Source organism: Antennarius striatus, chromosome 16 (genome assembly GCF_040054535.1).
Source record: "Antennarius striatus isolate MH-2024 chromosome 16, ASM4005453v1, whole genome shotgun sequence".
Taxonomy (NCBI): Eukaryota; Metazoa; Chordata; class Actinopteri; order Lophiiformes; family Antennariidae; genus Antennarius; species Antennarius striatus.
Window position 1 is genome coordinate 3,088,185 of NC_090791.1, and position 26,372 is coordinate 3,114,556.

General features: G+C 45.2%; 5 protein-coding genes across 12 annotated transcripts; 3 read left to right on the top strand and 2 right to left on the bottom strand.

Annotated features, from left to right (window-relative positions):
• Window positions 1-382: 382 nt before the first annotated feature.
• Window positions 383-10,268, bottom strand: rundc3aa (RUN domain containing 3Aa). Its single transcript, XM_068337972.1, has 11 exons — window positions 10,139-10,268; window positions 3,053-3,168; window positions 2,835-2,968; window positions 2,621-2,706; window positions 2,444-2,533; window positions 1,890-1,970; window positions 1,645-1,810; window positions 1,408-1,565; window positions 1,195-1,308; window positions 958-1,061; window positions 383-659 (listed from the first exon to the last, which is right to left on the bottom strand). Exons 1-11 carry the CDS (start codon window positions 10,243-10,245, stop codon window positions 517-519), a joined length of 1,299 nt encoding a protein of 432 aa, XP_068194073.1. The 5' UTR covers window positions 10,246-10,268; the 3' UTR covers window positions 383-516.
• zwi (zwilling) lies at window positions 5,665-9,131 on the top strand. 2 transcript variants are annotated; one of them, XM_068337027.1, is made up of 2 exons: window positions 5,665-6,280; window positions 8,079-9,131. In XM_068337027.1, exon 1 carries the CDS (start codon window positions 5,837-5,839, stop codon window positions 6,083-6,085), a length of 249 nt encoding a protein of 82 aa, XP_068193128.1. In that variant the 5' UTR covers window positions 5,665-5,836; the 3' UTR covers window positions 6,086-6,280; window positions 8,079-9,131. The 2 variants fall into 2 exon arrangements, 1 of the variants encoding a protein (XP_068193128.1); XR_011038376.1 differs by having other exon boundaries at window positions 6,090-6,280; window positions 7,321-9,131.
• rnf113a (ring finger protein 113A) lies at window positions 10,229-13,329 on the top strand. Its single transcript, XM_068337982.1, has 11 exons — window positions 10,229-10,383; window positions 11,090-11,283; window positions 11,647-11,726; window positions 11,806-11,904; window positions 12,066-12,173; window positions 12,260-12,369; window positions 12,448-12,554; window positions 12,629-12,718; window positions 12,791-12,884; window positions 12,953-13,059; window positions 13,138-13,329. Exons 1-11 carry the CDS (start codon window positions 10,229-10,231, stop codon window positions 13,203-13,205), a joined length of 1,212 nt encoding a protein of 403 aa, XP_068194083.1. The 3' UTR covers window positions 13,206-13,329.
• Window positions 13,318-19,266, bottom strand: strada (STE20 related adaptor alpha). Of its 6 annotated transcripts, none has more exons than XM_068337975.1 (13): window positions 19,132-19,266; window positions 18,761-18,826; window positions 18,194-18,251; window positions 17,158-17,186; window positions 15,851-15,953; window positions 15,656-15,777; window positions 15,424-15,532; window positions 15,220-15,343; window positions 14,798-14,957; window positions 14,606-14,710; window positions 14,269-14,519; window positions 14,143-14,185; window positions 13,318-14,064 (listed from the first exon to the last, which is right to left on the bottom strand). In XM_068337975.1, exons 2-13 carry the CDS (start codon window positions 18,770-18,772, stop codon window positions 13,909-13,911), a joined length of 1,272 nt encoding a protein of 423 aa, XP_068194076.1. In that variant the 5' UTR covers window positions 18,773-18,826; window positions 19,132-19,266; the 3' UTR covers window positions 13,318-13,908. The 6 variants fall into 6 exon arrangements, with proteins under 6 accessions (XP_068194076.1, XP_068194074.1, XP_068194075.1 ...); XM_068337973.1 differs by having other exon boundaries at window positions 14,786-14,957; XM_068337974.1 differs by lacking the exon at window positions 19,132-19,266 and adding an exon at window positions 18,924-19,118 and having other exon boundaries at window positions 14,786-14,957.
• A 27-nt stretch (window positions 19,267-19,293) lies between these two features.
• On the top strand, window positions 19,294-25,978 carry ddx42 (DEAD (Asp-Glu-Ala-Asp) box helicase 42). Of its 2 annotated transcripts, XM_068336276.1 has the most exons (18): window positions 19,294-19,372; window positions 20,172-20,390; window positions 20,513-20,663; window positions 20,753-20,814; window positions 21,150-21,186; window positions 21,523-21,675; window positions 21,774-21,878; window positions 22,276-22,395; window positions 22,483-22,659; window positions 22,779-22,907; window positions 22,994-23,093; window positions 23,183-23,230; window positions 23,328-23,425; window positions 23,575-23,851; window positions 23,932-24,158; window positions 24,243-24,353; window positions 24,485-24,592; window positions 24,744-25,978. In XM_068336276.1, the coding sequence occupies exons 2-18, from the start codon at window positions 20,179-20,181 to the stop codon at window positions 25,353-25,355; spliced, it is 2,727 nt and encodes a 908-aa protein (XP_068192377.1). In that variant the 5' UTR covers window positions 19,294-19,372; window positions 20,172-20,178; the 3' UTR covers window positions 25,356-25,978. The 2 variants fall into 2 exon arrangements, with proteins under 2 accessions (XP_068192377.1, XP_068192378.1); XM_068336277.1 differs by lacking the exons at window positions 19,294-19,372; window positions 20,172-20,390; window positions 21,150-21,186 and having other exon boundaries at window positions 20,588-20,663.
• The last annotated feature ends 394 nt before the right edge of the window (window positions 25,979-26,372 follow it).

Consider the following 26,372-nt stretch of genomic DNA (forward strand, 5'->3'; position numbering starts at 1 on the left):
ATCCTTATCTTCATGCGGATAATCTCTTCACCCGATCTCTCTCTGCACGCTCCCGAAGCGCTCCGAGTGCTGTTTTGGTTACATTTTGAGAGGAAAAGTTTGCACAAACACACAGAAGATTTCATGGAAGTATACTGATATGAGCGATACTGGAGTTACAGTTTAAGGAAATGGATGGAAAAGGTGTGGCAGGAGTTGGCGGAGGAGGTGTGCGATCATGGATGAGGAGTTTCACAGGTAATATATTGAGTGCTTGTGGGAGAAAACGGCCGGTTGGACGGGATAAGAACTGATGAAGGTGGATCCTGTCGGCTTCATGATGCCTTCACTGTCTCGTGTGCGCGATACGAATAAAAATTAAAAATAAAATTTAAAAAAAGACATCACAGCGTTCCTGTTTTCTTGTCCAGGAACTGTGGGTGGTCATGATGGAGCAGGGTTTGGGTTAATGCAGCATCACCAGGCGGACAGGCTGAGGGTTCAATCTCTGTGGTTGTTGTTGTTGGTCTGGAGCTCCTAGCTCGGAGACAGCGCGGGACTGGGTTCAGTGCTGATGTTGACCAGACACTCGCTGGACTTGAGGCTGGCCAGGGACTTGGAGCTGGGTAACGACGCCAGAGAGCCGCACAGGCCCAGCATGGAAGGCGTGTTGTCTTTTCCTGAAGGCGCAAAAAACAGAGAACCATCACCGTAGGCCTGCATAGTTCAAGCTGCCCACGTTCCAAATGACAAACAGACATCAAGTGTTCCTTTTGTAGGAGGTTGCATGCAAATGTGCATGTCTGACCACCTCTGGAAGGCTTCCCTGCTGCAGCGGAGGCAAAAATATTCCTCTTCAACAGCCGCAAGTCAAGTCAAATGTGGCTCAATGTTGCATAAAACTGCTGATTCCTCCAAAAGTCAAAGTAGAAATCACTAAATAATTCAATATTGCAGCAATCCTGGTGTTTTTGTTACCTGTTGAAGTCCAGGCGTCTCCGTTCTGTCTCCCGTCGGTCCTCTGGGAGTCCGAGTTCAGACTGATTTCAGCAGAAAGTTGCTCAAAGCTGTGGAAACTCCTCCTGGATTGACCAAAAGATGATGGAACAAACACCCCGAAGTGTTTACACACTAAACCAACCTGCTTATTTATGCTACACGTGCTAAAAGCTTCCATCAGACGAAAATAAAAAAGAACAGGATGCGTCTGTTCACCTGCGGTAAAGCTTGACGTCACCCTGGTTGTTTGCGATGGTGGACCACTGGTTGACCAGTGGGATGGACAGATCCTTAGCCAGATGGGAGGAATCACAAGGCATGAGCGCAGAACTGAAGGAACCGCAGAGTAAAATTAATTCACCTCAGAAAAATGTCCGTTAAAGACAACTGTTGTATTTTAGTGCGGTCGTGTTGTGGTGGTTTCCTCACAGTTGCGCCTGCAGCTCCAGGACCACGGCCTCCAGCTCCTTCTTCTCCTGCTGGCTCTGGACCATCAGCTCCTCCACTTTAGCTCTCAGACACTTATTATCAGTCTCCACGTTCTTCAGCTGCGACTCCCGCAGGCGCACCAGCTCCTCCAAGTAACCCTACGGATTGAAAAGTCAGGAAGTTCGACTGCGACCAATCAGAACCGACACCTGGTTTTTTGTTTTTTTTAGTGGTCACCTTCTGGGCGTAGACGATCTTAAACCTCTGCTCCATCTTGCGACACTTGTTGCTCCAGCTCTCCTCGTCGGTCACCAGGGGGATGTAGGGATGCTCCGGGACGCTCTCCTCGCTGTTGCTGCTGTCCACGCTGCGGCGGTCCTCCTCGTCGCTCAGGTACTCGTAGCTACGCAGCGGAGGGAACTCGGGTTAGCTCAGACACAACAAGGCGAGGTAAAAGAATTTAAAAAAACAAACAAACCCACCTTTGGGTGAACTTCAGGTACGGCGTGTAGTCGATCACAGGCGGCGATTTCCCGTCCAGAGTTTCCCCCTTCAAGCAAAAACTACACAGAAAAAAGAAACAAAAAGAATCTCATTAAAAACACACAAAAAAAACCTCTTCTGATGTCAAAAAACCTGAAAGTTGTGCGGATCGTTAAATATCAAAGAAACGAAACGTAGCAGTGGGTGTAAAAATGTTTGTTCAGCATGAGTTTAGAATTAAAGGCATGAATGTTTCAGCGGGTTTAAACAGGGTCGCTTTCGTCTGCATCAGACGTACTTTGAGCTCCATAATTGATACGGAAATACATTAAACATGAGAAAGTACATGCTCGTCTTATCGCCATGCATTATGCATGAACGCATGCCGAGTTACTAAACATAGGAGTGGTTACCCCCCCACCCCGCCCCAAGTTAGGGCGGACGAGATTCCTAAGTCAGCTATATTTAAATTAAGGCTTTAAAACCGATAATAATTCAGTAAAACAGGTTGAGGATCCATTTCCTTATTGATTTCCTACAGCTGAATCTTCACCTGAAGTCGATGGCGCTCAGTCCGATCAGCATGCCCGTCAGAACCGCGGCCTCCTCTCTCAGCATAATGGCTCCGTCGTCATAGAACCTCCTGCCAGACAAGGAAATGGTCATAATGCCCACACGGCAGGGATTCTCCTTTTTACCCATTCTTTATTTGACTCATATTTTCCCTGACCTGGTTGTTCTGGTGTCCCTCAGGGCAGTGGACAAGTATTCAGAGAGACGTTTCTCCATCAGCGCCACTCGAATCCACGCCCGCCCCTGCGGGACAATATAAAACGTGAGTGGGAACAGAAGGGTCTGCTTTACCGCTGTCTCTCGTAGCGTCCCACATACACGGGGGATTCGCTGGTCGTCATGCACCCAACTGCAATTACTAACGCCCTTGCCTTGGCTCGCGACGTGCTGATGTCCTCGATGTTCTCGATGCTGGCGATGCAGTTGTTCTGCACCTTGCTGCACGCCAGCCGGATGTATTCCCAGAAGCTGCGCTGCCCGTCAGAGCTGAACCAGCTCCCCGAACCTGGTGTGCGATCAAGACGAGAATCGTTACTGGTCACCCTGTAAGCTCACCTGCTCTTGCGCTGCGCGTTACCTGCGGTGTTACCTTTGAAGCGGTGGCTGAGGATGTGCTCTAAAATGGCAGCGAAGTTGACAAACTCCTCGGACGAATCGTCTATCGGCTCTGCCGTGTACTTTTCTAGGAGAGTCTTGACAGAGAATCTGAAATAAAAGCAGACAAAAAAAAAAGCGAGTCAAAGAAACGTCGGATAAAGCAACAGAAACTAGACGGACACCCGCAACCGAAAAGGCCCAACGTTTCCTCTCAAATAGTCTTCAATAGTCTTTTGACTACTTTTACAAACAGTCTTCAAATATATTTGTAAAAGTTCAAGTTATATATCAAAGTTGGATCTGCAGTTTTTAATCTAAGCAACAAAAGACTCTTCTTCTATGAGAAAACAATAAATCCCAGCCTGAACAACTTTCCCCTCTCCAGCGACCCTCATCAAGTCATTTTTTTGTCATTCTACGATAGAATAAACACAAAAACACATGTACGTGAAAACTCCTTTAATCTCCCTGCTGACAGGGGGCTTTAAAATGTCATTTGCATCTACTTTGCATATGTGAAGGTTCGGCCCTTCCAATCGTGCGCCTCAGAAGCCGCCGCGCCGCCAACGTGTGCTGTATCCGAGCAGACAAACGTCCTACTGTATCTGAACCCTGCAACAATAGTACGGATGAGTTTTTTTCATTCTTGGGAACGCTGCCATCTTATCACGCTGAGGTCACCCCAATTGTCTTGTGTGTTGTACAATATAGCCCTTCAATTCTTTGGGTGGCGCTATCATGAAACCAATACAATTAGCCCCTGTCCTATGGAGCCCTGTCCAGGTCCTTTTAGGACTTGTCTCTCTGAGGGACCGGCCGGCATCAAACAATGATCAAATAATTCCCTCCCCCTCATCTATACATTGTGGTCACATCTATTTAGGGCGACTGCTTTTTGTTTGGCTTTTGACCTCACATGCTCGCCCTGCTGCGCCCGCTGACAGCCATGCAGCTTGAGTGTTAGCAGCCGGCATTCAGGCATGAGCTCAGGCTGACCGCCTTTATTCCAATGGGCAACACTAGCATCACCGAGGGCAAGACTGCCCTGGCAGTGGGAAGCACCTCCATTGCCAGGGGAAAAACTACCGTCTCCATGGGCAACTCCTCTATCTTCAGGGGAGTGACCACCACCTCCATGGGAGACTCCACCATCCAAAGGCAAAAGACGACCGTGGCTCTGGGACAGGCGAGTTTCAGCCGAGGAACCACCACCACATCGTTCCGTAAAGCCTTGATGCCCAAGCGCAGGGACACCTAGATGGAAAAGGCTGCCGGAGTTAGGAAAAAGACACCCAAGGCAGCCGAGCAGTCCAAAAAAGACTCTAACAATGAGTGGGAAACCACATTCTCGTCAAGCAAGACTTCCTTCACCAAAGGCAAGGTTTCAATTCTGAGGACTAAGTACGCCATCTCCTGGGGTAAATACTCTGTCTCCTGGAGCAGAACCACCGTAACTTTGGGCAACAGCAGCTTAGCGGTGGGCAAAACCTCAGTTACAAGAGGGGAGACCACGAGTTCTCTCACCACTCTGACATTCTCCCATGGGAACAAGTCTGTATCTGTGATCAAAACCACCCTCATCAGGGGCAAAGAGAGGCACAGCAACGTCTACTGGAATTTCCACACATGATTCCTGCACACAATTACAAACCCAAGGATATTTTTAATCTGGCCAGCGTTAAGCAGGTCAGTCGGTGTGGCACGATCATCGCCATCATCTCCGCTTTTGCGAAAGCGGATTCCCAAGTAAGAAAACACTACGTGAGTCGCCAATCTGGCTTCAACAGGAAGCCACGCTAATCAAACGTGTGTGATGAGATGACGGCTCATGGTGTGACTACTTAGCAGGGAGGGAAACATCTGTGTGGGACGTATGTGGAGACACAAGACAGAGTGTGTACTATTCCCTTGTGTATTGTGTATGTACTGTCAGCAACAAGTGAACATTTTTGATCTAAATATGGTATTTTTTTTGCATGCCAATGCTCTTTCTATAACTATTCTGCCACATATCCAAGAGGAAACAACTAGGAAACTGTAAAAGCTGGTTAGTGTAACGATGCTTATAAAGGTAACATGTCTCAACTCTGCTTGGCTTGACTGATTTGTGACTATTTGAGAGATATTCTATGATGCAAATGATATAAACTTTAAGAATTCAAGGCTTGAATCCATAACGACAATTGAAGGAGCTGCACTCATGCACCAAATGGAGGGGGGAAACAAAAGTACAGAAGAGGTGCAATCAAAGCCTGAACCGCATGTGGAGGACATGAACTCAGTCATCCTTCCGATTATGGTTTCTGACACAGCGCCGCTCATTTCATATAAGGTTTACACAGTTGTACACAGAGGCAACGTCTTACAATCAGAGGTCGTAGGGAACAATGGCTCAGAAGAAAGTGATGTCACCACAGAGTGCTCCCATTGCAACAATGCGCCCTTCAACTGTCCGGTGTCGTTGTAGAGATAGGACAATCGCTCCACTGTCCCATTCCCCCCCGGCTGCCACCTACGGCTGCCTCTGTCCATTCACAGGGACACATGGGTGGTATGTGGCCTTCCAGAGCCCACGTCCATCATCTCAACGAAAGCATTATACGACACGGGGGTCGTGCTATCCACGCTTAGCATTCTGGTACACTCCGGATCGCGGCTTACGATTATCCCACAGGGGACAGAGCAGGGTGCGCTTGCATGAGTGTGCGATGCTTCGAGTCGAGTGAGCCCCGAACCCCACCATCGAATCTGGGTAAGGAAGAGCATCGTCTCCTCAATGGGGAACACCAGCTTCACCGAGGGGAAGACGGCCTTAACCGTGGGCAACACCAGCATAAAGAGGGGCAAGAGCAAGCTTGCCATGGGGAACTCCTCCATCACCAGGGGCAAGAGCACGACATCTCTCGGCTCCTCCACCATCACCAGCGGGAAGACCAAGATCGCACTGGGCGGCGCCTCCTTCAGCAGAGGTTCCACCACCACCTCTTTTCGGAAAGCTATCCTCCCCAAACGCAAGACGCTCTAGATGAGAGGGTACCTCGTCCCGGGGTGGGGGGAATGGCACAAATTGGTACAAGAAAACAGCACCGTCACAGAGATTACACAGACACCACAACCGCATCTCCACAGGGTCTGTTCCAACTGAGAGCGAAAACTGGATTAAATCTACCTTTGGACCTTTGACTTGTTTTAGGGCTTGCCGGATTTATCAAGGAAACAGGTCAGTGGTATCTTAAGTCTACCTCCTCATTTTATCTATAAATTACCAAGTAGGTCAGTCAAGAGTCAAAGTTTTAGAGCCCTTCAAGACCGTCCTGCAAATTTGTGCATTAGTCCACCATGATACCACAAACAAGACTAATTCAACCATGCCATTTTAATGGAAAGCACAGATATACAAATGGAAAGCACAAAGATTTGCTTTAAAGTGTAGATGCTTCTTTGGCAAAGAAGTTCCTAAGTGACTGAAACATAATTTTATCTTCAATGACTGTCATTCCATATCAAACAGTGTGCCAAGGTCTTGGAAGAACACCAAGTGTCACCAATGGTTCTCAGTTCTCTATAAGGGAACCACTGGTAGATGTTAAATCTGTATGTTGATCCGAAGCTTTTAAAAGATGTTTGGCCTCTCATCCATGAGGCTTCTTCAGTTCATAAACCGGGACAAGACCAGCCACCACAAGAACTGAAGAAGCCTCCTAGATGAGAGGCGAAACGTCTTCAAGAAAGTTTCTTAAAGTCCAGTGGATTGATTTAACCAGCTTTGGCTATCCATGACCTGGATAAGTGATAACTTACACAGACATCTATATGTTGATGTTAAAGTGCCTGAACACCATGGAAAAGAAAGTTGCAGACCTCTCTGAGCAGCTGAATTGACAGAATTACCTCAAAACTCACTTATTTTGATCTGAGGGGGGAACTGCTAAAGCGCCTCAAACGTAAACGCAACAGCGACACGCTCTTGGTACGATTTGACACTGAAAAACAACTGCAGAGACATCCGACAAGAGTCTTTTGTGCCCCCAGCCTGGATTTCTGCCAAACCCACTCCCTGCTTTCTTTTAAATGCCCTCTTGTCCTCGTTTCTCACCTCTCTACTGTACTTTCAAGTATGTTTGATCCAGAGCGGACAAAACCATTTACAAGCACCAAATGTCAAACCGAAACGCACTTTAACTCCTTCAGCTTTCAAAAAAAACATTCCCTTGACCCTTTCCCTGTCTCTCCTTCTCCTCTTTCTGTCTTTCTCTCTAGTCTTGGCATAAAGAACAGGATCAGACGCCATAGGCGGACTCCTCACCGGCCACATTACGTAACCTTCAGGCCTGGACGGTTGGAGGAGACATCCCATCACGTAGTGGATCGACAGGAAAGGCCAAGATATAAGAGTGCTAAGAATGATCATTCAGGCCAATCTAAAATAGAGTTGCAAAACTTCATCGAGCAGTCCCCCCCAGCTACCTACTCCACCTCTCTGAAGCATCCAGGCAAAGTGTTTCATGGTTAGAGGAAGTGCAGAGGGACTAATAGTGTACAAGCAGAGAGGATGATGGGATGGGCAGCACAGAGAGTAAATCAGATGTCAGAACCTGACAGAGGGTTAAAATGAGGAGACAGGAGATGCTCCTGTTTGGACAAACCTTAAAAAAGAGCCGCAAATTAGCCTAGCTTTGAAAATGCTAAATAAGCTTGTAATAGCAAACGTTCTTCCAGTCATGTAGGATGAAATTATTCTGATTAATTCTTTGCAAATGGACCAGAGAGAGACGGAACACGAAAGACACCCACTTGCAGAAGCATATCCCTAAATATATGAATACGTAACGGCATTTACTCCAGAGCCACGCCCCAGAGCCACGCCCCTAACCATCTCACACCTGGGGCCAGACGCAGCACATGGCCACCCTCCCTACTTTCCCATCATGCTTCTTTTGTTTACAGGAAGCAGTGAAAGGGATTCAACCTCACATCAGACATATCAAGTCTCACTCATCTTATTTATGTTTCTGTAGGTTCGGCGTGTCCACAGCGACGACGCCCCCATCCTGGCAAGGAGAACGCCACGAGAGCGCTGCAAAATAGTAACCACCACAGCGCAGCATATGGCGGCCTCCGAAATAAATTGTGTGTTGTTTCCATTGGCTGAAGTAAGCCACGTTCAGATAAAACCTGTTTCTAGCGGCAGGTGTTCAGATAAGTTTAAAAGTTGCAGCAGTCCTTTCATTTCTTTATGTTTGCCACCTAACGCCTGTCCCATGAAGAAAAATGTGGTGAATATGTTTGATCAAGTTTGCTGTATATCAATTAAAAGGAAGCACGTCAATTTACTTTTTTTAAAAAGGACAGTTTCACTTTCTTACCCCTGAACAGACCCAGGAATCACTTTCCACAACAAAAAAAATGAATTATTGAGAATTGAACTAGTTAATCTCTGTGTGCTGATTGTACTTTAAACATGTATGATGTGACAGTGAGGTAAAAGGTCAAACTTTATGTATACACACATTTATTAGGGAAAACAAAGCGTACTAATCCAGCATTAACTGCTAAGCTAGCCTAGCCAGGCGGCGGTTGGATCCCGCCTGGCGAACCCCAACCCCCCAATTCAAGTCAAGTCTTCTCTTGGTGCAAAAATGAACAAAAACAAACGACAACCTGACTACTTGAATCAAGTCTGACCAGAAGAGCATCAAGAAAAAAGAAATGTTTTTTAAACAGGTCAGAAACATCATGAAAGAGGAGAGAGAGACTCGCCCAGAAGACATCGCCCTCCATCTGGACCGAATCAGATTGTCAGCTAATGGAGAGAATCTGTCGCAGGCGTTACTGACGGAAAGCCGTTTGACATTTATATGCGTCTCGTCTTGTGTGTTTTGTCTTTAAAACGCTTCAGTGACTTGAAAACACCATGTTTGTCGTGACTTTCGCTAATCTTTTCTGTGTCGTTAGTCCGTCGTGAGAACTCTTCTTTCTTTGCAAACCCGCTCTGTGTGACGTTGTATGTGTTCTCGTGCTTCACTGTAGATGGTCCCAAAAGGTACTGGAATAAAAACGTTTGATTGTGAGTCTGTTTGAAAGTCTTTTCTTTGTCTTCTAGTGGGAACAGATTGAGTTCTGACTGTCGTGTACCAGAAATGATCCTTTATGTTTATCAATCAAAAATTCTCATATTTCAGCATCATTCTAATGTTGCCCTCAGACACAGTTTTGTCCAGAAGAAACAATAAATTGATCAAGTTTAATAAATAAACAAGCTAAAGTATCAATTACTTTTAAGATGAAATTATATAGATTATAAAGTATTATATAGATTTTACGCTTCATCGATTTGATCATCTGAGATGAAGATGAGTTTATGGGTTTCCGGCCTTGAGCTCTCTTCACACGGTCGTAAATTCTTCCCATCAGCCCTCTGTGTACTGTATTGACCAAAGGGTGTGTGTGTGTGTGTGTGTGTGTGTGTGTGTGTGTGTGTGTGTGTGTGTGTGTGAAGGAGGAGGAGAGAGGGGATAAGGGGTCCTTCCCCTGCCCGAAATGCCCTTGTCCCACACAGACACTTAACCTGAAGGTAATGGAGGCTGGTGTTTGTTTTCTCTTCAGGCATTATTCTCATGTTATTATGAGGCTACATCATCATCATCATCATCATCATCATCATCATCATCATATTCACGGTCAGAATCAAGCAGGTGGCTCAACCTCCAGATATGACTCCAACGAGAGATTTAAAGTGGCAGAAAATATTTGATCTCTTTTATTATTATTATTATTATTATTATTATTATAAAAGGCATTAGAAGATGAGTCACGTGACATGATGCAAACATTTTAATGCTTTCTACATAAAGGTGTGACACAGGGACTCGTGAAGGTGAAAACACACCTGCTTCCAGTGTTTCTAAATTTTTTTGTGCACTATTTTTCATCTTTCTTTTTCTTTTTTTTATCCCCCTGCCATTTTTAAACCGCAGGATCAACGCATCCTTAAATAAATATCCTTCTCCGTGGGAATCTTCGTGAAATTCCACGCAGCTGCATTCACACAGCCTGCCGTCCGTGTCGTGATGCATACCTGCAGACCGTGATGAGGTTTTTTCGCTCCACGCCGACGCTCCGAGCAGACGCCTTCTTGGATGTCAGACCCATAGCCATTGCTGTCTGAATGCAGCCCGACTCCATCCAGCGGCGGCCCTGGGGCCTCTTCTGGATCCGTGTCCAGGCCAGGACCCCTCCCTGCCTGCCTGTGTCCTACAAACACCCGCTGTCCTCTGCGGGAAGCCGCGGATGCTACAGCCGGAGGTGGAGGACAAGAAAGCGGTGAGCAGGGTCGAGGTACCGATAATTAAATGCACGACTTCCGCTTATGCCTTTCAAATTAAAGTGTCCTTTACGTATTTTGGGCTTTCCCGTGTTAGTTGTCGAATCACGATACTTTTATTTCACATTGTACTTCCGCTTTTGCTCAGCATACGTCATGCCGTTCGTGACTTTTGTAAATAAAACTTTATTTATAAAACGTCAATTAAACATTTTGTATGCTGTTGAGGAAGATTTAGGAACGAAGCAGAATAAAAAGGAAAAAGATAATAAAATGATAATACAAACAGCAAAAAAAGAATGTTAGAAAGACAAATAATTATATAGAACTAATAATAATAATAATAATAATACAGTAATAATAATAATAATAATAACAATAATAATGATAATAATAATAATAATTATTATTATTGTTATTGTTATTATTATTATTATTATAACTGCAAAACACTACATGAATACATATTACATATTTATATGGTGTTCTGAAATGCCAAATTTATAAAATAAGAACTATCAAAAAAGTAAAAAGGGGGTTTAAGATACCAAACTATTGAACGTAATTATTCTCATATGAATATTGTGAATAAATCTTTCCATTAAATTACGAATAGCCAATAATATTAATTTATATAGCTTTATTTTTAATATGTGTAATAAATGACAGTACGTCATCAGTTGTGATTCTCCTCTTGACCAGCAGGAGGACACAGAGGGGCTCCTGCTACAAATCAGCCAGGGCGGCAGGTGGCGCTGTGGCACCGGAGATTATATATAATCTGAAAAGAAAGATGGCGGACTCAGAAGAACCCAAAGCGGGCCCTTGCACCTTTTTGTTCAAAAAAACAACCAAGAAGTTCTCCGGAAGAAAGAGGAAAGCAAGCGATAGCGACAAAGGTAACAGGTATTAAATTAGTAAATGTTCAATGTTTTCATGTCGGGAATCCGCTGTGGGTTTGTCAACGTTTCTGAGATATGAAACACGATTTACCTACAATTACTGACAGGGGTTCCTTCTTTTTTTTTAAATTGATCGGCTCCTTAATGTCGGAACTATCTAGCTTCTCACGTTAAATTGACGGAATTAGTCTGTCTTGATCCGCGGGATGTGTTCACTGTCGTCTGTGATAAACAGAGCTTCAGTAGTGCTACGTTCACGTCCCTTGGAATTTCGAGGATTAAATGTCTCTTCCACTGGTGGAGTACCCGAATCCGACCAAAGCTGTCAAAATGACATTCAATTCTTTTCTTTTTTTTCAGATGGCAACAGCGATGAGGACCAGAGCTCTGTGGTCAGGAAAGAAAAGAAAAACATTCGGGTCAACCCCATGATTCAAAGGGTACAATGATAATAATAATAAATAATAATAATAATGTAAAGTCAGTGAGGTAAATCTGATACGATGCTTCCTGGTTCAGACAAAAAAGGTGGAGAGAGACGCAGTATCTTCCAGTGAAAGTGAGGATGATAAAGAAGACAAGAAGATCACAGTCGCCTACAAATCCACACGCTCAGCGGTGAGTTGAGATTTTTATTTTGGTTTATTCTCCTGGCTGGTAAAATTTAATCATAAACAATTAACGTCCGAGCTACTACGTTGCACATGTTGTGAAGCCATAGAAAGTACAGCAGAAATTCTCACACCTCTCAATTCCTTCCCTCCCCCCTTCACAAATAGAAACCAGAGGGACCTGATGACATGGGTGCGACAGCAACATACGAGTTGGACACAGAGAGGGACAAAGATGCTCAGGCCATCTTTGAAAGGAGTCAGAAAATCCAGGAGGTTGGAGATTTCTTCATGTTTTTTTTATGTTACAGTCTGTGAGCACAATTAGGCGCCTCCTGATTACATTTGTTCTCCTTCTACAGGAACTCACAGGTAAAGAAGATGATAAAATCTACCGCGGCATCAACAACTACCAGAAGTTTATCAAGCCAAAAGACACCACAATGGGCAATGCCTCCTCTGGCATGGTCAGGTGAGCAGCAATGAGACACTCTTTAGTTATTACCGCTGACGTGATCAGTTATTGATGCGTTTTCGACCTTGTTGACAGGAAAGGACCAATCCGAGCACCCGAACACCTGAGAGCCACGGTGAGGTGGGATTACCAGCCGGACATCTGCAAGGATTACAAGGAGACTGGATTCTGTGGCTTTGGAGGTGGGTGTGAGACCCGCACCATTAAAATCACATTTCTTCTCATCACCTTGACCGTTCCTCTCTCCTGTTATCAGACAGCTGCAAATTCCTTCACGACAGATCCGACTACAAGCACGGCTGGCAGATCGAGAGGGAACTGGACGAGGGCCGATACGGAGTCAACGGTGAGTTCAGGGGCAGGAGGATTTCGGTGTTGCATGTCTTCATCGGCACGTCCTGAACACTGTGCTTTCTAGATGAGGAGAACTACGAGGTGAGCAGCGATGATGAGGATTTGCCCTTCAAGTGCTTCATCTGCAGGGAGTCCTTCAAGAATCCTATCATCACAAAGTAAATACCCCCCCCCCATCCTCTTCCCTCCAAAGCTTTAAGTCATGTGATAACTAAATGTTTCCTAGGTGCCGGCACTATTTTTGTGAAACTTGTGCCCTTCAGCACTACCGCAAGTCGAAGCGTTGCTACGTGTGCAACACGCAAACCAACGGCGTCTTCAACCCTGCTAAAGGTTAGCATGTTCTGTTGTCCTTTGAGGGAGGGGGAAACAAACATTCATCAATCACCTTTTAAATGTGTTTTATTCCAGAGTTGATGGCCAAGATGGAGAAACGTCAAGCTCTGTTAGAGCAGCCCCCGTCAGATGAGGAAGATTAGCGACGTCTGAACTCTTCCACCTTTCCTTTTAGTGTTTGTCTGTAAATTTGGAATAAAATCCGTTTTTATTGGCTAACAAACGTCTTTTCTTTAGCAGCATCAGGCTTACACATCAAATACAACAATGTTTATTGTTAAAAATCAAGCTTGACATTTGCAACACTTTCGCCCTCTTTTTTTAGAGAGACAAAAACAAGAAAGCACCGATGTAACATTCACGTTTGACGAGAGTAACAGAATTAAATTCGATGAAACACGTCTGAGCTCTGAGGGCTTCAGTAAACAGATGTGTGCTGAACGTCCGTGCAACCAAAGTGGAGCGTGAGGTGGGATTTACAGCGTGACGCCGGCACCAATACATGTGTACATGTGGTTCATGTTGGGTTGTGGTCTCACTCAGATGCTCTGAACGAGGTAGCGAGTCTCCTCTGAATGTTTAGCAGCAGCTTTCTGCTCATTCCGAGACTCCTGTTGTGTTTTTGTACGAGAATCTGTGCGTATCTGGACGACCAAAGCATGAGAGACGTGTCAAACAAGAGGCAGAACTGCTGGCTTTTAACCTCCGTCTCAGAACAGCAACACTCCTTAGTTTGATATCTGAGCTATTTACAGGGGGGACATTACAAAAGCAGATGGAGTCCCGTTTGCTGGGGGAGTTTCCAGTCTGAATCCTACAAGCGTCTCCACGCCGAGTTCTCCACCGTCAGAAGTCCCAGTCGTCGACCTCCAAGTGGCCGAGGCCCGACTCCAGGCTGGCCAGCCCGGAGGGGGACTCCTGCGGCGGGGGGCTCTCATAGCTGGTGATAGGTGACACGGGGCAAAGCAGCTCGGGTAACGCCTCCGAAGGCCGCCGTTTGATCTGAGGGTGATAAAAGGACCGACTAAGATTATTTACTGATGCAATGGTAACAGTATGAAATAACAGTATCTGACGCACCTGCTTGAAGAAGGGATGGCCGATGAGCGTGGAGGCAGACGGTCTGAAGGGACGCAAAGGGAAAACACTTGAGCTTTCAAACTTGAACAGTATCCACAGTAACGGCTACAGGAAGTGAAGCCCCACCTCTTCTCCGGGTCCCGCTGCAGACACAGCTCCACGAAGGCGTGAAAGTGTGGCGAGAACGTCCGGTTGTAGGGGTGTCCCGACGAGGACGACGGCTCTCCGTTGGAGTGGCGAACGCCTCCGGCTCCCGGACCCTCGCAGATCCCCGAGTCGGCGCCGGAACGAGACGGTTTGAGCGAGAGCTCCTCCGGCGGGATGGTGGTGGTGTCCAGCAGACACGGCACCGTCCCGTTTAGCTTCTCCAGCAGCATCTGTGGCAGCAGAGTGGGTGAGGGAAGACTTCCAGACGTAAGGTTTGGCTTTTATCGACACGTTCATACTACTGTTCGCCTCTGACCTGTGTGGCCGGCATGTCCTTGAAGGGCACGTGTCCATTGGCCAGCTCGCAGGCGGTGATGCCGAGGCTGTAGATGTCCGACCGAGAATCGTAGCCCTGAAGGTTCTGATGGGAAAAAAAAATCCAAGAATAAGTCAATTTTTTCCTCTATTTCACTTTAAAGAACTCCAAAAGCTGTACCTGCTGCAGCACCTCGGGGCTGAGCCAGGGCAGCACCTTGACGCCGTGCTGGGGGAAGTCGTGGACGACCTTTGCCCTCTGGCCGTGACGGATTAGACTGAAGATGCTCCTCAGACCCGACATGCACACCTGTCCGTCTGAGGAGATCAACACGTGGCCAGCCTTCACACTCCTACGGAATGGAACAGACAAGGAATTTTTCCTTTTATCCCTCAACTCGTCTACAATTTCTAGTTAAAGTTACAGGAAGTCTTCCTGAGAGAATTTCATGAACAAGCTTCACGGCGTTTGTTTACAGCACCGCCCCTGGAACAAGATCTCTTCCTTGCCCCCCACTATAATGACATTAGTCTGGCTTTCAGCAGGGAGTGTCACATGGTGTCTCCATCCTGATTACAGGATAATTACCGCCGGTAAACAGAATCGTGTCTTACCGGTGCACGTATCCCATGTGATGGATGTATTCAAGTGCTTTGAGCATCCCCAGCAAGATGTAGGCGATGGTCAGCTCGGTCATGCCGTCAGTGAAGTGTGTGCAGATCAGATCTCTGGCTGAGCCTGTAAGTCAAAACGCTGGTAAAGCGATACACACATCACATCTATTAAATCCAGTGAGATACCATGAGAGCACGTCTCACCATAAGCCATGAAGGGAGTGACGACCCACAGCTCATTTCCAGCTATAAAGACCGTCTTGTAGGGGAGGATACTGGGGTGATGAAACAGCTTCGACACATGGAGTTCATCCTGGGAGGGGGAGGAGAAGGTATTCACACCACATGATGTCAAGAAGGTAGAGAAAGGACAGACTTGAGACAAAAGGGGAGGCAGGAGAGCTGAGTCACAGTGGAATGATGGTCCCGTGCACACCTGCAGATAGGTGACCATGTCGTTCGTGCAGGACTCCAGGTCAATCCTCCTGATTGCCACATGCTCTCCGGTGGGTCTGTAGCGAGCCAGGTTCACCGTCAGCAAGTCGTCCAGCCCCCTCCCTGAGGCACAGACACAAGCTTCACTGCAACATGTTCTTATGTCACAGTCTTCCCTGGCTCTTATTTTACGTACCGATGACGGAGAGGAGCTCGTACGAGCCGCTGTCAGGGAGGAAGCTGCCCATCGCGTCCTGATGAGGGAAGGAGGTCAGACTCTCCTGGCTGTCCTCATGAGCCTGGAGATAAGTGGGGGGGGGGCAGAGAGAATGAAGACGTGTGTGGGTTAACGTGTTGAGGTACAGTTAAAAAGACGGTGACTAAAAGAGGGTGTGAGAACTGTTAGATCAGAGGTCAGTGTGTGTTAGTGCGGTACTCCAAAACCAGCCAACAGGAAATACTGTAAATCTAGTGAGTAGCATGTGGTTGAATTACCATCTGCTTCTACATTAATGTTAATATAAACAGAATACGTTTGGTCATACATAACCTAAGACATTGTGTTTGATAAAACTCCTGCATCATAAATATGAATGTAATATTCTGAATTATATTTTTACCAAAACAAAACCAAACTCGATAGTGAGGACTCCTGATTTCCATCTATTTATCGCCGTTCAAATGATGGAAATGGACAGATTGCAGAAGAAAGCTGTGGAAGCAAATGAAGACCAGCTGCTGGAATATTTGGATCGTTTCCATGGCGACCGAAATGAAAAATGAGAATAATTAAGGCTTCCTCAAGCGTAATTCTATGCTATGGGCCTCAGGATGAGAAGCTAACAGCTCTGACACTAGACTAGGTCCGTGTGTGGACAGTTCTGCAGATATGACGCACAGCTTTAGAGCTCTGACTTGAAACTGAAAGTCAAACACGCCACAGCGGTCGTGAGTGAAGGGAAACATCAGCCGCTGCTGACCCCATCCCGCAGCGTTACTGTGCAGATGCGATCACTCAGACAGGGTTGCCATGCATTGCTGAAGCTGAACGCATGGAACTCCATCCCTCTGCAAAAACATGGCTTTGCCGTCAGCACAGAGAGGCAGCTTCAAAAACGCAAACACACACTGAGAAAATGTGGCTTTCAGTGAGGCGACACTGAAACGAAAGCGGTTACCCACGTTAAAAGCACAGTGAACACGCAGAGGGGGCTAATTTTATCTAAGGGCAAAAAGCTCTATTTAAAATCTACTGCATCCCGGCTCCCCCCAACAGAAGCCCCGGTGAGGGAGGTGGGATCATCTGAGCTACAGGCGTGTGCAGCGTGTGTCACAACCTGTACACTCATGCATACGTTAATGTGCAAAAAGCTGCAGGATTCGTGGCTTCATCTACATATACTGTAAGTCTGTGTGCGCACACACACATGCATGCACGCACGGACGGACACAATTGGCAAATGGGGGGAGATGACAATGCAGTGACAGGAGTACCACACTTACTTTCCTGTGAGAGTGTCCCTGAGCTTGCTCTGGGGTAGAAAAACCACATCAATGACATAAAGAAACACACAACAAGAGAAGGATCTGAGTTTAGAGCAGCATCCAGAACAGAGAATGGGCAGAAGGATGGAGAACTTGATAAATTAGACCTTTGGCGGCGTCTGTCACTGAACTTTCAGATCACTGCCCACAAAATGTGATGCGTTATCATTATGGACTGTTTTTATTGAATTTATGGGACTACAAAGTGCTTACAACTGCACAAAAGGCCTAAAGGCTGAAACGGGAAGTAGCACGGTTTCATGTGCCATGTCAGCCTTTTGGTTTTTGTCTCCCACAACTATCCCAACTCAAGTGTCGCTATGACGCTCTCTCTGACACCAACTTAAGATTTCTAAATTGCAGCTCGCTGATTCTGCACCATTTCAGCAAATCCAGACATGCATGACAAATTTCATCGAGTTCTGAATGTACAATGAGAGTTGTGTGTGATAATCTGGATTAAGAAAATAGGCTCTGCAGATGTGCAGTCATTCGTCTGAGTAGAAGAAATCAAACTCTGAAGTTTGATGGCTTAAAATTTATAACATGCAGTCAGTTGATAACAATCTGAATCTGATAATCATATAATTAAAATGGTGTGAGCTCCACAAAACCAGGAATGCTCTCATTGCAACAATTTAGCAACGCCATATTTTAATAGAAAGGGATTAATTTAAATTTGGGTAAACTGCAAATGAAAATATCAAAAGCCAAAATCAAGCAGGGACATTGTTACATACCAGATGAATTACATTAACAATTCACTTATAATTTAATCAGAAGCCATTTTTTGGCACTAGCCTCTAAATAAATCAGTGCAGCAAAAGAATAACTCCATACAAAATGTACAGATATCTGACTGGACGACATCTGAAAGGCACTCAGAGTACAAAGCTTCAGTTACAACAAATGTCGTTGGTAATGATAACAAAATTAAGAAATGATTAAGGCAGGTTAACTAGTTTGTAGTATCTTGGATTGCATAGAACCTCACCTCCAAATAACTCTAAATCCCGCAGGCTCTCCACACTCAATTTCTCAGATACCCAACGCTGACAGTCAGAATGTAAATGACAGACATGGAGAAAAGAGAGAAAATGAAAGCAGGAATGAGAAAATGTGCCTTAGAAATAGAAATATACTTGAAAGGGTTGAACAGAAATGCTTCATGATGACTTTGTAGTTGTAAGATTTTTGTGTGAATGAGAAAGTCACAGACAACAAGATTTTCTAAATTATATTATTAAACATTCTTTGTTTGTAATCAAAGCTGGTTGCAAAGGCAAATGGATTTCTGTAAATAGATAAGGATATATAAAAATAGAACTTTATATTTTTGCCCTATATGGCTGCTTCTGAACAAATGCTGTAATAGATGTGATCCTTGGCTGATTCCCTCACAGATCTTCTAAGTAAAGGGTAACCATCAATAGAAAGATTAATTGTGAAATGTAAATTCAGGATCACATCTAATTCATGTTTTAGACACAGGTGTATAAGGCCAATTCCCAGGTCTTGAGCAAAGACGTGTAAAATAGGAGGAATCTAAAAAAAAACTTACAAGAAACGACATGGATCCTCTGTCGTGTGTTACACATAAAATGGTGAAAACATGTCCAAGGAATACCTGCGAAAAGAAGAAAAAAAAACTTGCTAACTTTGTGTTAAATACTGAGCTTGAAGCCAAATAATAACGGTAATAACGCGACAGCCAGTGCCATTACCTTCAAACGAAGTAATGTGGAGATGTGAGGAACAACAACGCCTAACTTGTAGCAGGTTTGTCACAAGCTGAACTCAATTCTGGCTAATGAGTAGCTAATGTTGACATGACGAAATGTAAAGCTAGCAACAATAAAATACCGTTAGCTTCGGCAGCTATCTTCACCTATTTTAACAACTATTACGTCTATTTTTCTGTTAGTGGCTTACCTATTTAATGTTTGATAAAATAATTCCTTCTTGAAGCGGTTTAATATTTATAACTTGTTTATATAGCCATCCTTTCCGGACGGATGTTTTTGGCAGGTCCCCACTACGCTTTTTGTTGGTGAGCGCCGTGTCGCGCATCAATGACGTCATGCAGAGAGGGAAAAGACTGAGCGCACACAAATGACGTATCCGTCGCTTGGTCTGCGGAAAACACAGTCGCCTCTACTGATATCGAAGACAGGTAAATACACGCTGTTTGCTCCCGTTAGAAAACTACAAATGGTTGCAGTTAAGGAACAATTAAAACACTAAGTGCGTGTTTTTCGGAATAGTAACCCAAAACAACTAAATCCGGATTGTCGCTTTCCTCGCACACCGCTACCTCGGCCTAACGTTGCGGCCTTGAGCTAATGCTATCAGGTTAATTCATAGCTATGAATGAAACACAATTTTTGACATAGCAACTTCATTCCCTCGTTATTATCCGTTCCTACTGCCATAAACTGCAAATAACTAACATTTTGTTGCCAACCGGCCTAGGCTAACACAACGGTAGTTCGCGTTCTCTCGATAATCCGACTACAATCATTCCTGATCAGTCTTTTCACTTTTAAACAAGCGCCTTAATGAACATACAGATAACTTATAAATGTTCCTTTTACGCTTCAACTGTACAACTTCTAAGATAGAAATAGCTAATAAATAACCTTTCATACATTCACAAGGCTAATGCTCGTCTGGGTTGTGTGTAGTTGTTGCAAATGGTGGAAAAATAATTATCACAATTATTACCACAACACACTCTAAAAAGACATGCCACCATTGTTCCATCCAGTTTTATGGTGATCCTGACTAAACTGACTAAAACAGTCCACATTGCTCTGGTTTCATGCCAAACCTTTCTGCTATTTTTCATCAAAATCACTCATGTAGATGATGCATAATAGACAGAAATGTTAGGGAGAAAAAAACATTCTTACTCTGTAAAAGACAAAAGCGTGAATCCACCTTTTTTCTCCGATCCTCTCTTCTTTTTACAGCGTAGCCATGAACTGGAACAAAGGTGGCCCGGGTGTGAAGCGAGGGTTTGGGTTTGGAGGATTTTCTCTTGCAGGGAAAAAAGAAGAGCCTCAACTCCCCTCGAGGGCTCACACAACATTTGGAGCGACAGGATCAAGTGGGGGATATGGAAAGAACCAGCAGCTTCCATCGTTCTACAAAATCGGAACAAAAAGAGCTAATTTTGATGAGGAAAATGCGTGAGTATTGCATCTGTTACACAGATCAGAGAGAAAGTTATCAGTATATGATGAGTTTTATGGTATTTGAGAACCAGAAAACATCTTTCCTGTCATGATTTTTGTTTTTTACCTCTACAAAGGTACTTTGAAGATGATGAAGAGGAGTCCAGCAGCAACGTGGATCTGCCATACATCCCAGCTGAAAACTCTCCCACACGGCAGCAGGTGCAGTCTGGTGGCGGTTCGGACAGCGAAGATGACCCACTGGATGCCTTCATGGCAGAAGTTGAAGTGAGACAAGAACTGTAATGAGACAAAAATGAAATTCAGGAGGTTTCCAAAAGGTTTTTCTTATGTTTTTTTTTACCCCCCTCCTCCAGGACCAAGCAGCCAAAGACATGAAGAAACTAGAAGAAAAGGAAAAGGAGAAAAAGGCTGCAAAGTAAGATTTGTATCTGCTCGTATTTTCGATTCTTAGACATTAACATTTTTCTATAGGTGCTTAGAATAAAATTTGGCCAAAATGAAAAAGAAATGCCCCAACTGTATCAAAACGATGTAAATGAAAGTGTAAACTATAAAATGACTGTTTTTAAAAAATTGTCTTCAAGAAATTATTTATTTGATTATTGACACAAAACATTGATGTGGCGCGTCAGTGTTTTTGCTCAATCGCATGAATCAGGTAAGGTTGAACTTAGTCAGAGTGGGATGTGGGCTGTCTTGGGTGTACGAACGAGCCGCAGGGAAGTTTTTTTTCTCCGCTTGTCATTTCAGGGGTATTCGTGATGACATTGAAGAAGAGGATGAACAAGTGAGTGAGCTCTCCATGGTTCTTCATTCACTACATGGTTAATCAGAGAGGTCTCCTTTAAACTGTTGTCTAATCTTTTATAATCTTCCCTCTATTTGACCATCCAGGTTGCATTTAGGATCCTTTTACTGGAGACGTTTTTATTGTGTAAATTATGTCTGTAGTAAGGAAGTGTTGCAGTGCATGTGTAATTGTCACTAGTAACAGGTACATCCATTATAAGTTACACCTCTAGTATGAATCTGATTACCTCTCGAGGCGTTTATTTTTTTTTTTCTCTGTGCTAGGCGGTAAACGGGATCGGTTTTTCACATGAACTGACGTTGTTCTCTGCAGGAAGCCTACTTCCGCTACATGGCAGAGAATCCCACAGCCGGGCTGACCCAGGACGATGAAGAGGAGGACATTGACTATGACAGTGATGGGAACCCGATCGCCTCTACCACTAAGAAAATAATCTTGCCGCTTCCTCCCATCGATCATTCTGAGGTGCAGTAAACAGACGTGATCGAGCACAAACAGATAAGCAGCATTGCCTCAGTATTGGAGGTTTTATTTTTGTTGCAATTGTTCTTTTATTTCTGTAGATCGATTATCCACCCTTTGAGAAGAACTTCTACAACGAGCACGAAGAGCTCAGCAGCCTGAATGGAACCCAAGTGTTGGAGTTGAGACATAAATTGAACTTACGGGTAATTAAATCTGTTTTCCTACAAAAGAACAATTTATGAAGTCCACACATCTCACTAGATAGCTTAGTTTCTCTTGTCTAAATAAAAAAATATATATAAAAAGTAAAGCCAAAGTGAATGTTGCAGTCTGAGTGTGTGATGTCACAAAACACAAGCCAGCCTTCAGAAAACTTTCCATATTACCTTGCGGAAAATTGGACAATGCTCTTCTGTCAGATTCTCTGTCCAAACAGGAAGCACCTCCACTCAATATGATGAATAAATAATATATTATTCAGTGCGCTTCTAGCTGTAGTGGATGAGGAAAGAATCTCCAGAGGCGCTGGGCTGAATCATGACTAAACTGTTGTGGCCATCACAGTTATTGATCTGCAGGATTTATTTGTGTCTTCTGCAGGTATCTGGCGCCGCCCCTCCAAAACCCTGCACTAGTTTCGCTCACTTCAGCTTCGATGAACAGCTCATGCACCAAATCCGCAAGTCGGAGTACACTCAGCCCACACCGATTCAGTGCCAGGTATGGAGCAAGATCATTGTTGAGATTATTGCCAAATAATTGAGTGTGCTCTTTCTTCAAGTAAATATGGAGAATCTGTTGTTTTAGGGTGTGCCCATAGCTCTGTCTGGACGTGACATGATTGGCATCGCAAAAACCGGTAGTGGTAAAACTGCAGCTTTTATCTGGCCCATGCTGGTTCACATCATGGATCAGAAGGAGCTAGAGGCTGGAGAAGGGCCCATTGCCGTCATCGTGTGTCCCACCAGGGAGCTTTGTCAGCAGGTAACACACAGGAAAGCACAACTCAGGCTTTGTGGATGTCTCAATGATACCTTTTTACATTACATTACATCATAAAGTAAGATTTTTCACTGGTATGTGTCACTGAAATTGTCTTCCAGATTCATGCCGAGTGTAAGCGCTTTGGGAAAGCCTACTCGTTGCGTTCTGTGGCCGTGTATGGAGGAGGCAGCATGTGGGAGCAGGCTAAAGCTTTGCAGGAGGGAGCTGAGATCGTGGTGTGCACGCCGGTAAGAGACGAGTCGCAAAGAAGAAACGTCATGCTCCGCCGACAGAGCGGGAGTAAGATTTGTTCTATTTCCGTGTGTTCACACAGGGTCGACTGATCGACCACGTTAAAAAGAAGGCGACCTCCCTGCAGAGAGTGTCCTACCTGGTGTTCGATGAGGCTGACCGCATGTTTGACATGGGCTTCGGTGGGTCGACGTCGTCGATGCTTCAGCGAACACGTTTGATTTCTTTTAGCCGCCCCTGTCGCTCATTTATTTGTCTTCCCCCATTCCAGAATATCAGGTTCGATCTATCGCCAGCCACGTTCGCCCGGACAGACAGAGTGAGTGTTTTTCATCAGTAATGAGACAATAATTCGTTTCCCGAAATCACAAAACTCCTATGGATTTTTCAAATTTTAAATATGATTTCCTTCGCAGCCCTTCTGTTCAGCGCTACTTTCCGAAAGAAGATTGAGAGGCTGGCGAGGGACATCTTGGTGGATCCTATTCGTGTGGTGCAGGGCGACATCGGAGAGGTGCGTAAGCAGCATCAGAAAGAACACGTGACCATATAAGAACCTTTTTTTTTTTTTTTTTACAGCTGTAGCTGCACACAAGAGACGCGAATTTGTTCAAACACATTTTCAGTTCCTGTTTTGTGTTTTCATCTCTTTCTTGTGATCAGGCCAACGAGGATGTGACCCAGGTGGTGGAGCTGCTTCACACCGGGGCGGATAAGTGGAACTGGCTGACCCGCCGGCTGGTGGAGTTCAGCTCCTCCGGCTCGGTCCTCATCTTCGTCACCAAGAAGGCAAACTGTGAGGAGCTGGCGACCAACCTGACCCAAGAGGGCTACAGCCTGGGCGTCCTGCACGGAGACATGGACCAGAGCGAGAGGAACAAAGTCATCACCGACTTCAAGAAGAAGAACACGCCGGTCCTGGTGGCCACTGATGTTGCCGGTGAGTACGAGAAGAGGAAGTGAGAAAAACGAGAGCGGTTTCCAACCGAACTACTTATCCCCCTGCCTTTTCTTTTTCAGCTCGCGGTCTGGACATCCCATCCATTCGGACGGTGGTGAACTACGACGTCGCGCGGGACATCGACACCCACACGCACAGGATTGGTCGAACAGGTCGCGCCGGCGAGAAGGGCGTGGCTTACACGCTCCTCACCAGCAAAGACACCACATTCGCCGGCGACCTCGTCAGAAATCTGGAGGGAGCGAATCAGGGCGTTTCCAAGGAGCTGATGGATTTAGCAATGCAGGTTAGATAGATAAATACTGAGCAGGTGTGTGTTTGTTTTTAGGAGTGGATGTTATAAACACTGTTTTTTTTTTTGTTTACCCAGAATCCCTGGTTCAGAAAGTCCAGATTCAAGGGCGGTAAGGGGAAGAGGCTGAATATTGGCGGAGGTGGTCTTGGTTATAAAGAGAGACCGGGCCTGGGGGCTGAAAGCTCTGTGAGTCACACGGCTTTTTATCATTTCATCAGAATTAGTACACATTATGAAATACAAAAAAAAAAATTTGCAGAGAACAACTTCTAACTTTTGAGGAGAGAAATATGAACATGTCTGTGTTGTCTTTGCAGGATCGCAGCAGCAGCAGTTTGTTTTCTTCCAGTAGCTTTGAAGGATACAGCAAACCAACCACCGGCGCTCTGGGAGATCGCATGTCTGCGATGAAACAAGCATTCCAGGTAGACGTCCACCCATCTGTCCATTCTGCTGCGATGATTATACGGTTTCTTGTCTTCAGTTTCACAGTTGATTTATCGAAAATAATAATTTTGTTCTTGTAAATAGAGAAAGGAATTTTTTAAAAGTCTAAAATTGTTGTTTTTGTTCTAGGCTCAGTATAAGAGTCACTTTGTGGCTGCGTCCAGCGGTCCTCCAAAGCTCAGCGCTAAGGCCAGCAGCACGTCGGGCTGGACGAGCGCCGGCAGCCTGAGCTCCGTGCCGACGGAGTCGCCCAACAGCGTGGAGCGGTCGCAGAGCATCCACATGTCCATACCCGGCTTCACCAGCGCTGGCTCCTTGAGCTCAGTGGTCCCAAGTCAGACCAACCCCCAGCTCAGCTACCCCCCACCGGCCCCTCCCCCGCAGAGAGACGGATCGAGGGACAGACACGGGGAAGACCGCGGGCGCCACGGAGACGGCCACCATCGCCACAGCGACAGGAGTGAAAGAAGCGACAGACACGGCGGAGAGGACCGCTACGGAGACCGGGATCGCCATGGAGACCGGGATCGTGAACGTGACCGCGACCGGGATCGCCACAGCAGCAGCAGCAGCCGCCACAGCGACAGTCGCAACGGAGACGGGAGCAGGCGGGACAGAGAAGATCGCAGGAGCGAGAGGGACGGGGGTGACAGGGGGAGTGGGGAGGGGAGGGACAGAGGAGACGATAGCTTCGCTGTTCCCGAACCTCCCAAACGTAGAAAGAGCAGGTGGGACAACTAAAGACGGCATCGGTAGAACAGTAGACAAGATGAACTTGTGTCAGAAAAGCGAATCACAGGCTGACAGCGCAGAGTGACCATAGGGAAGACGTTGTGGACTTTGTGTCTGGATGGTTAGGGCCCCGTGATACGGTCAGGGACCCCGCAGCGTGTCACACAGATCAGCACAAGCAGCTCAGAGACAGCCACTGTAAATACACCATCCAGACTGCTGCTGTCGGCCTGAAGGGTCGAGCGTTTGGAGCCAGAATGAATCCTACTGTCTTTAATCAGTTCAAAGTTAGGCTGTGTCGGTCGTCGTCCTCTCTTCTCTCACTGAACTCCAGACATGCTTACAAATCTTTCGCGTTATTTTATATTTTTTGCCAGGTGTGCTCGTGTGTTTGCATATCGTCAATCTGCAAAGCTAACCGTTTGATTATTGAAATCGATTCGTCAGTCGTGTACGACTCAGACGTGTTGCTGTTCTCGTGTCCCATATCAAAGGTTTAGTGAAAGTGCCTCTTGGCATTTAGTGTGTCTATGCTTTTGAAATGTTTTACAAGAAGTTGACTTTGTTTGTAAAAGAGGAATTTCATGTGTTCATTCACACAAAGTTTTGATTAAAAAATATTTGGGGTTCTACTTTTGTATCTGCTTTCATTGAGCTATTAGAAACGGATGTGGCTAACAATAATAGCATTGATATATAATTACAAAATTAGTCAGGATCCCCATCATGGGTGCATTTCATTCTAGACTGACAGAGAAGTTTAAGATGTCTCCGTTAACTGTGAGAAATATATACATTTATAAAAGCAAACAGTTATATAAAGAAAAAATATAAAAATAAACCAATGTAAAATCAATGGCAGATGTTTACTTCAGGTGTGATGGGAAAAAGTAATTTTAGTTGCTTCAGGTAGATTTATTCTCTGCTTAATTACATTACTGTTCTATTAATTTTCATTTTGTTAATCATCAAAAACAATCCATAAAAAGAACTTTAAAAATTCTGAGAATGAAAACTTGTACAATT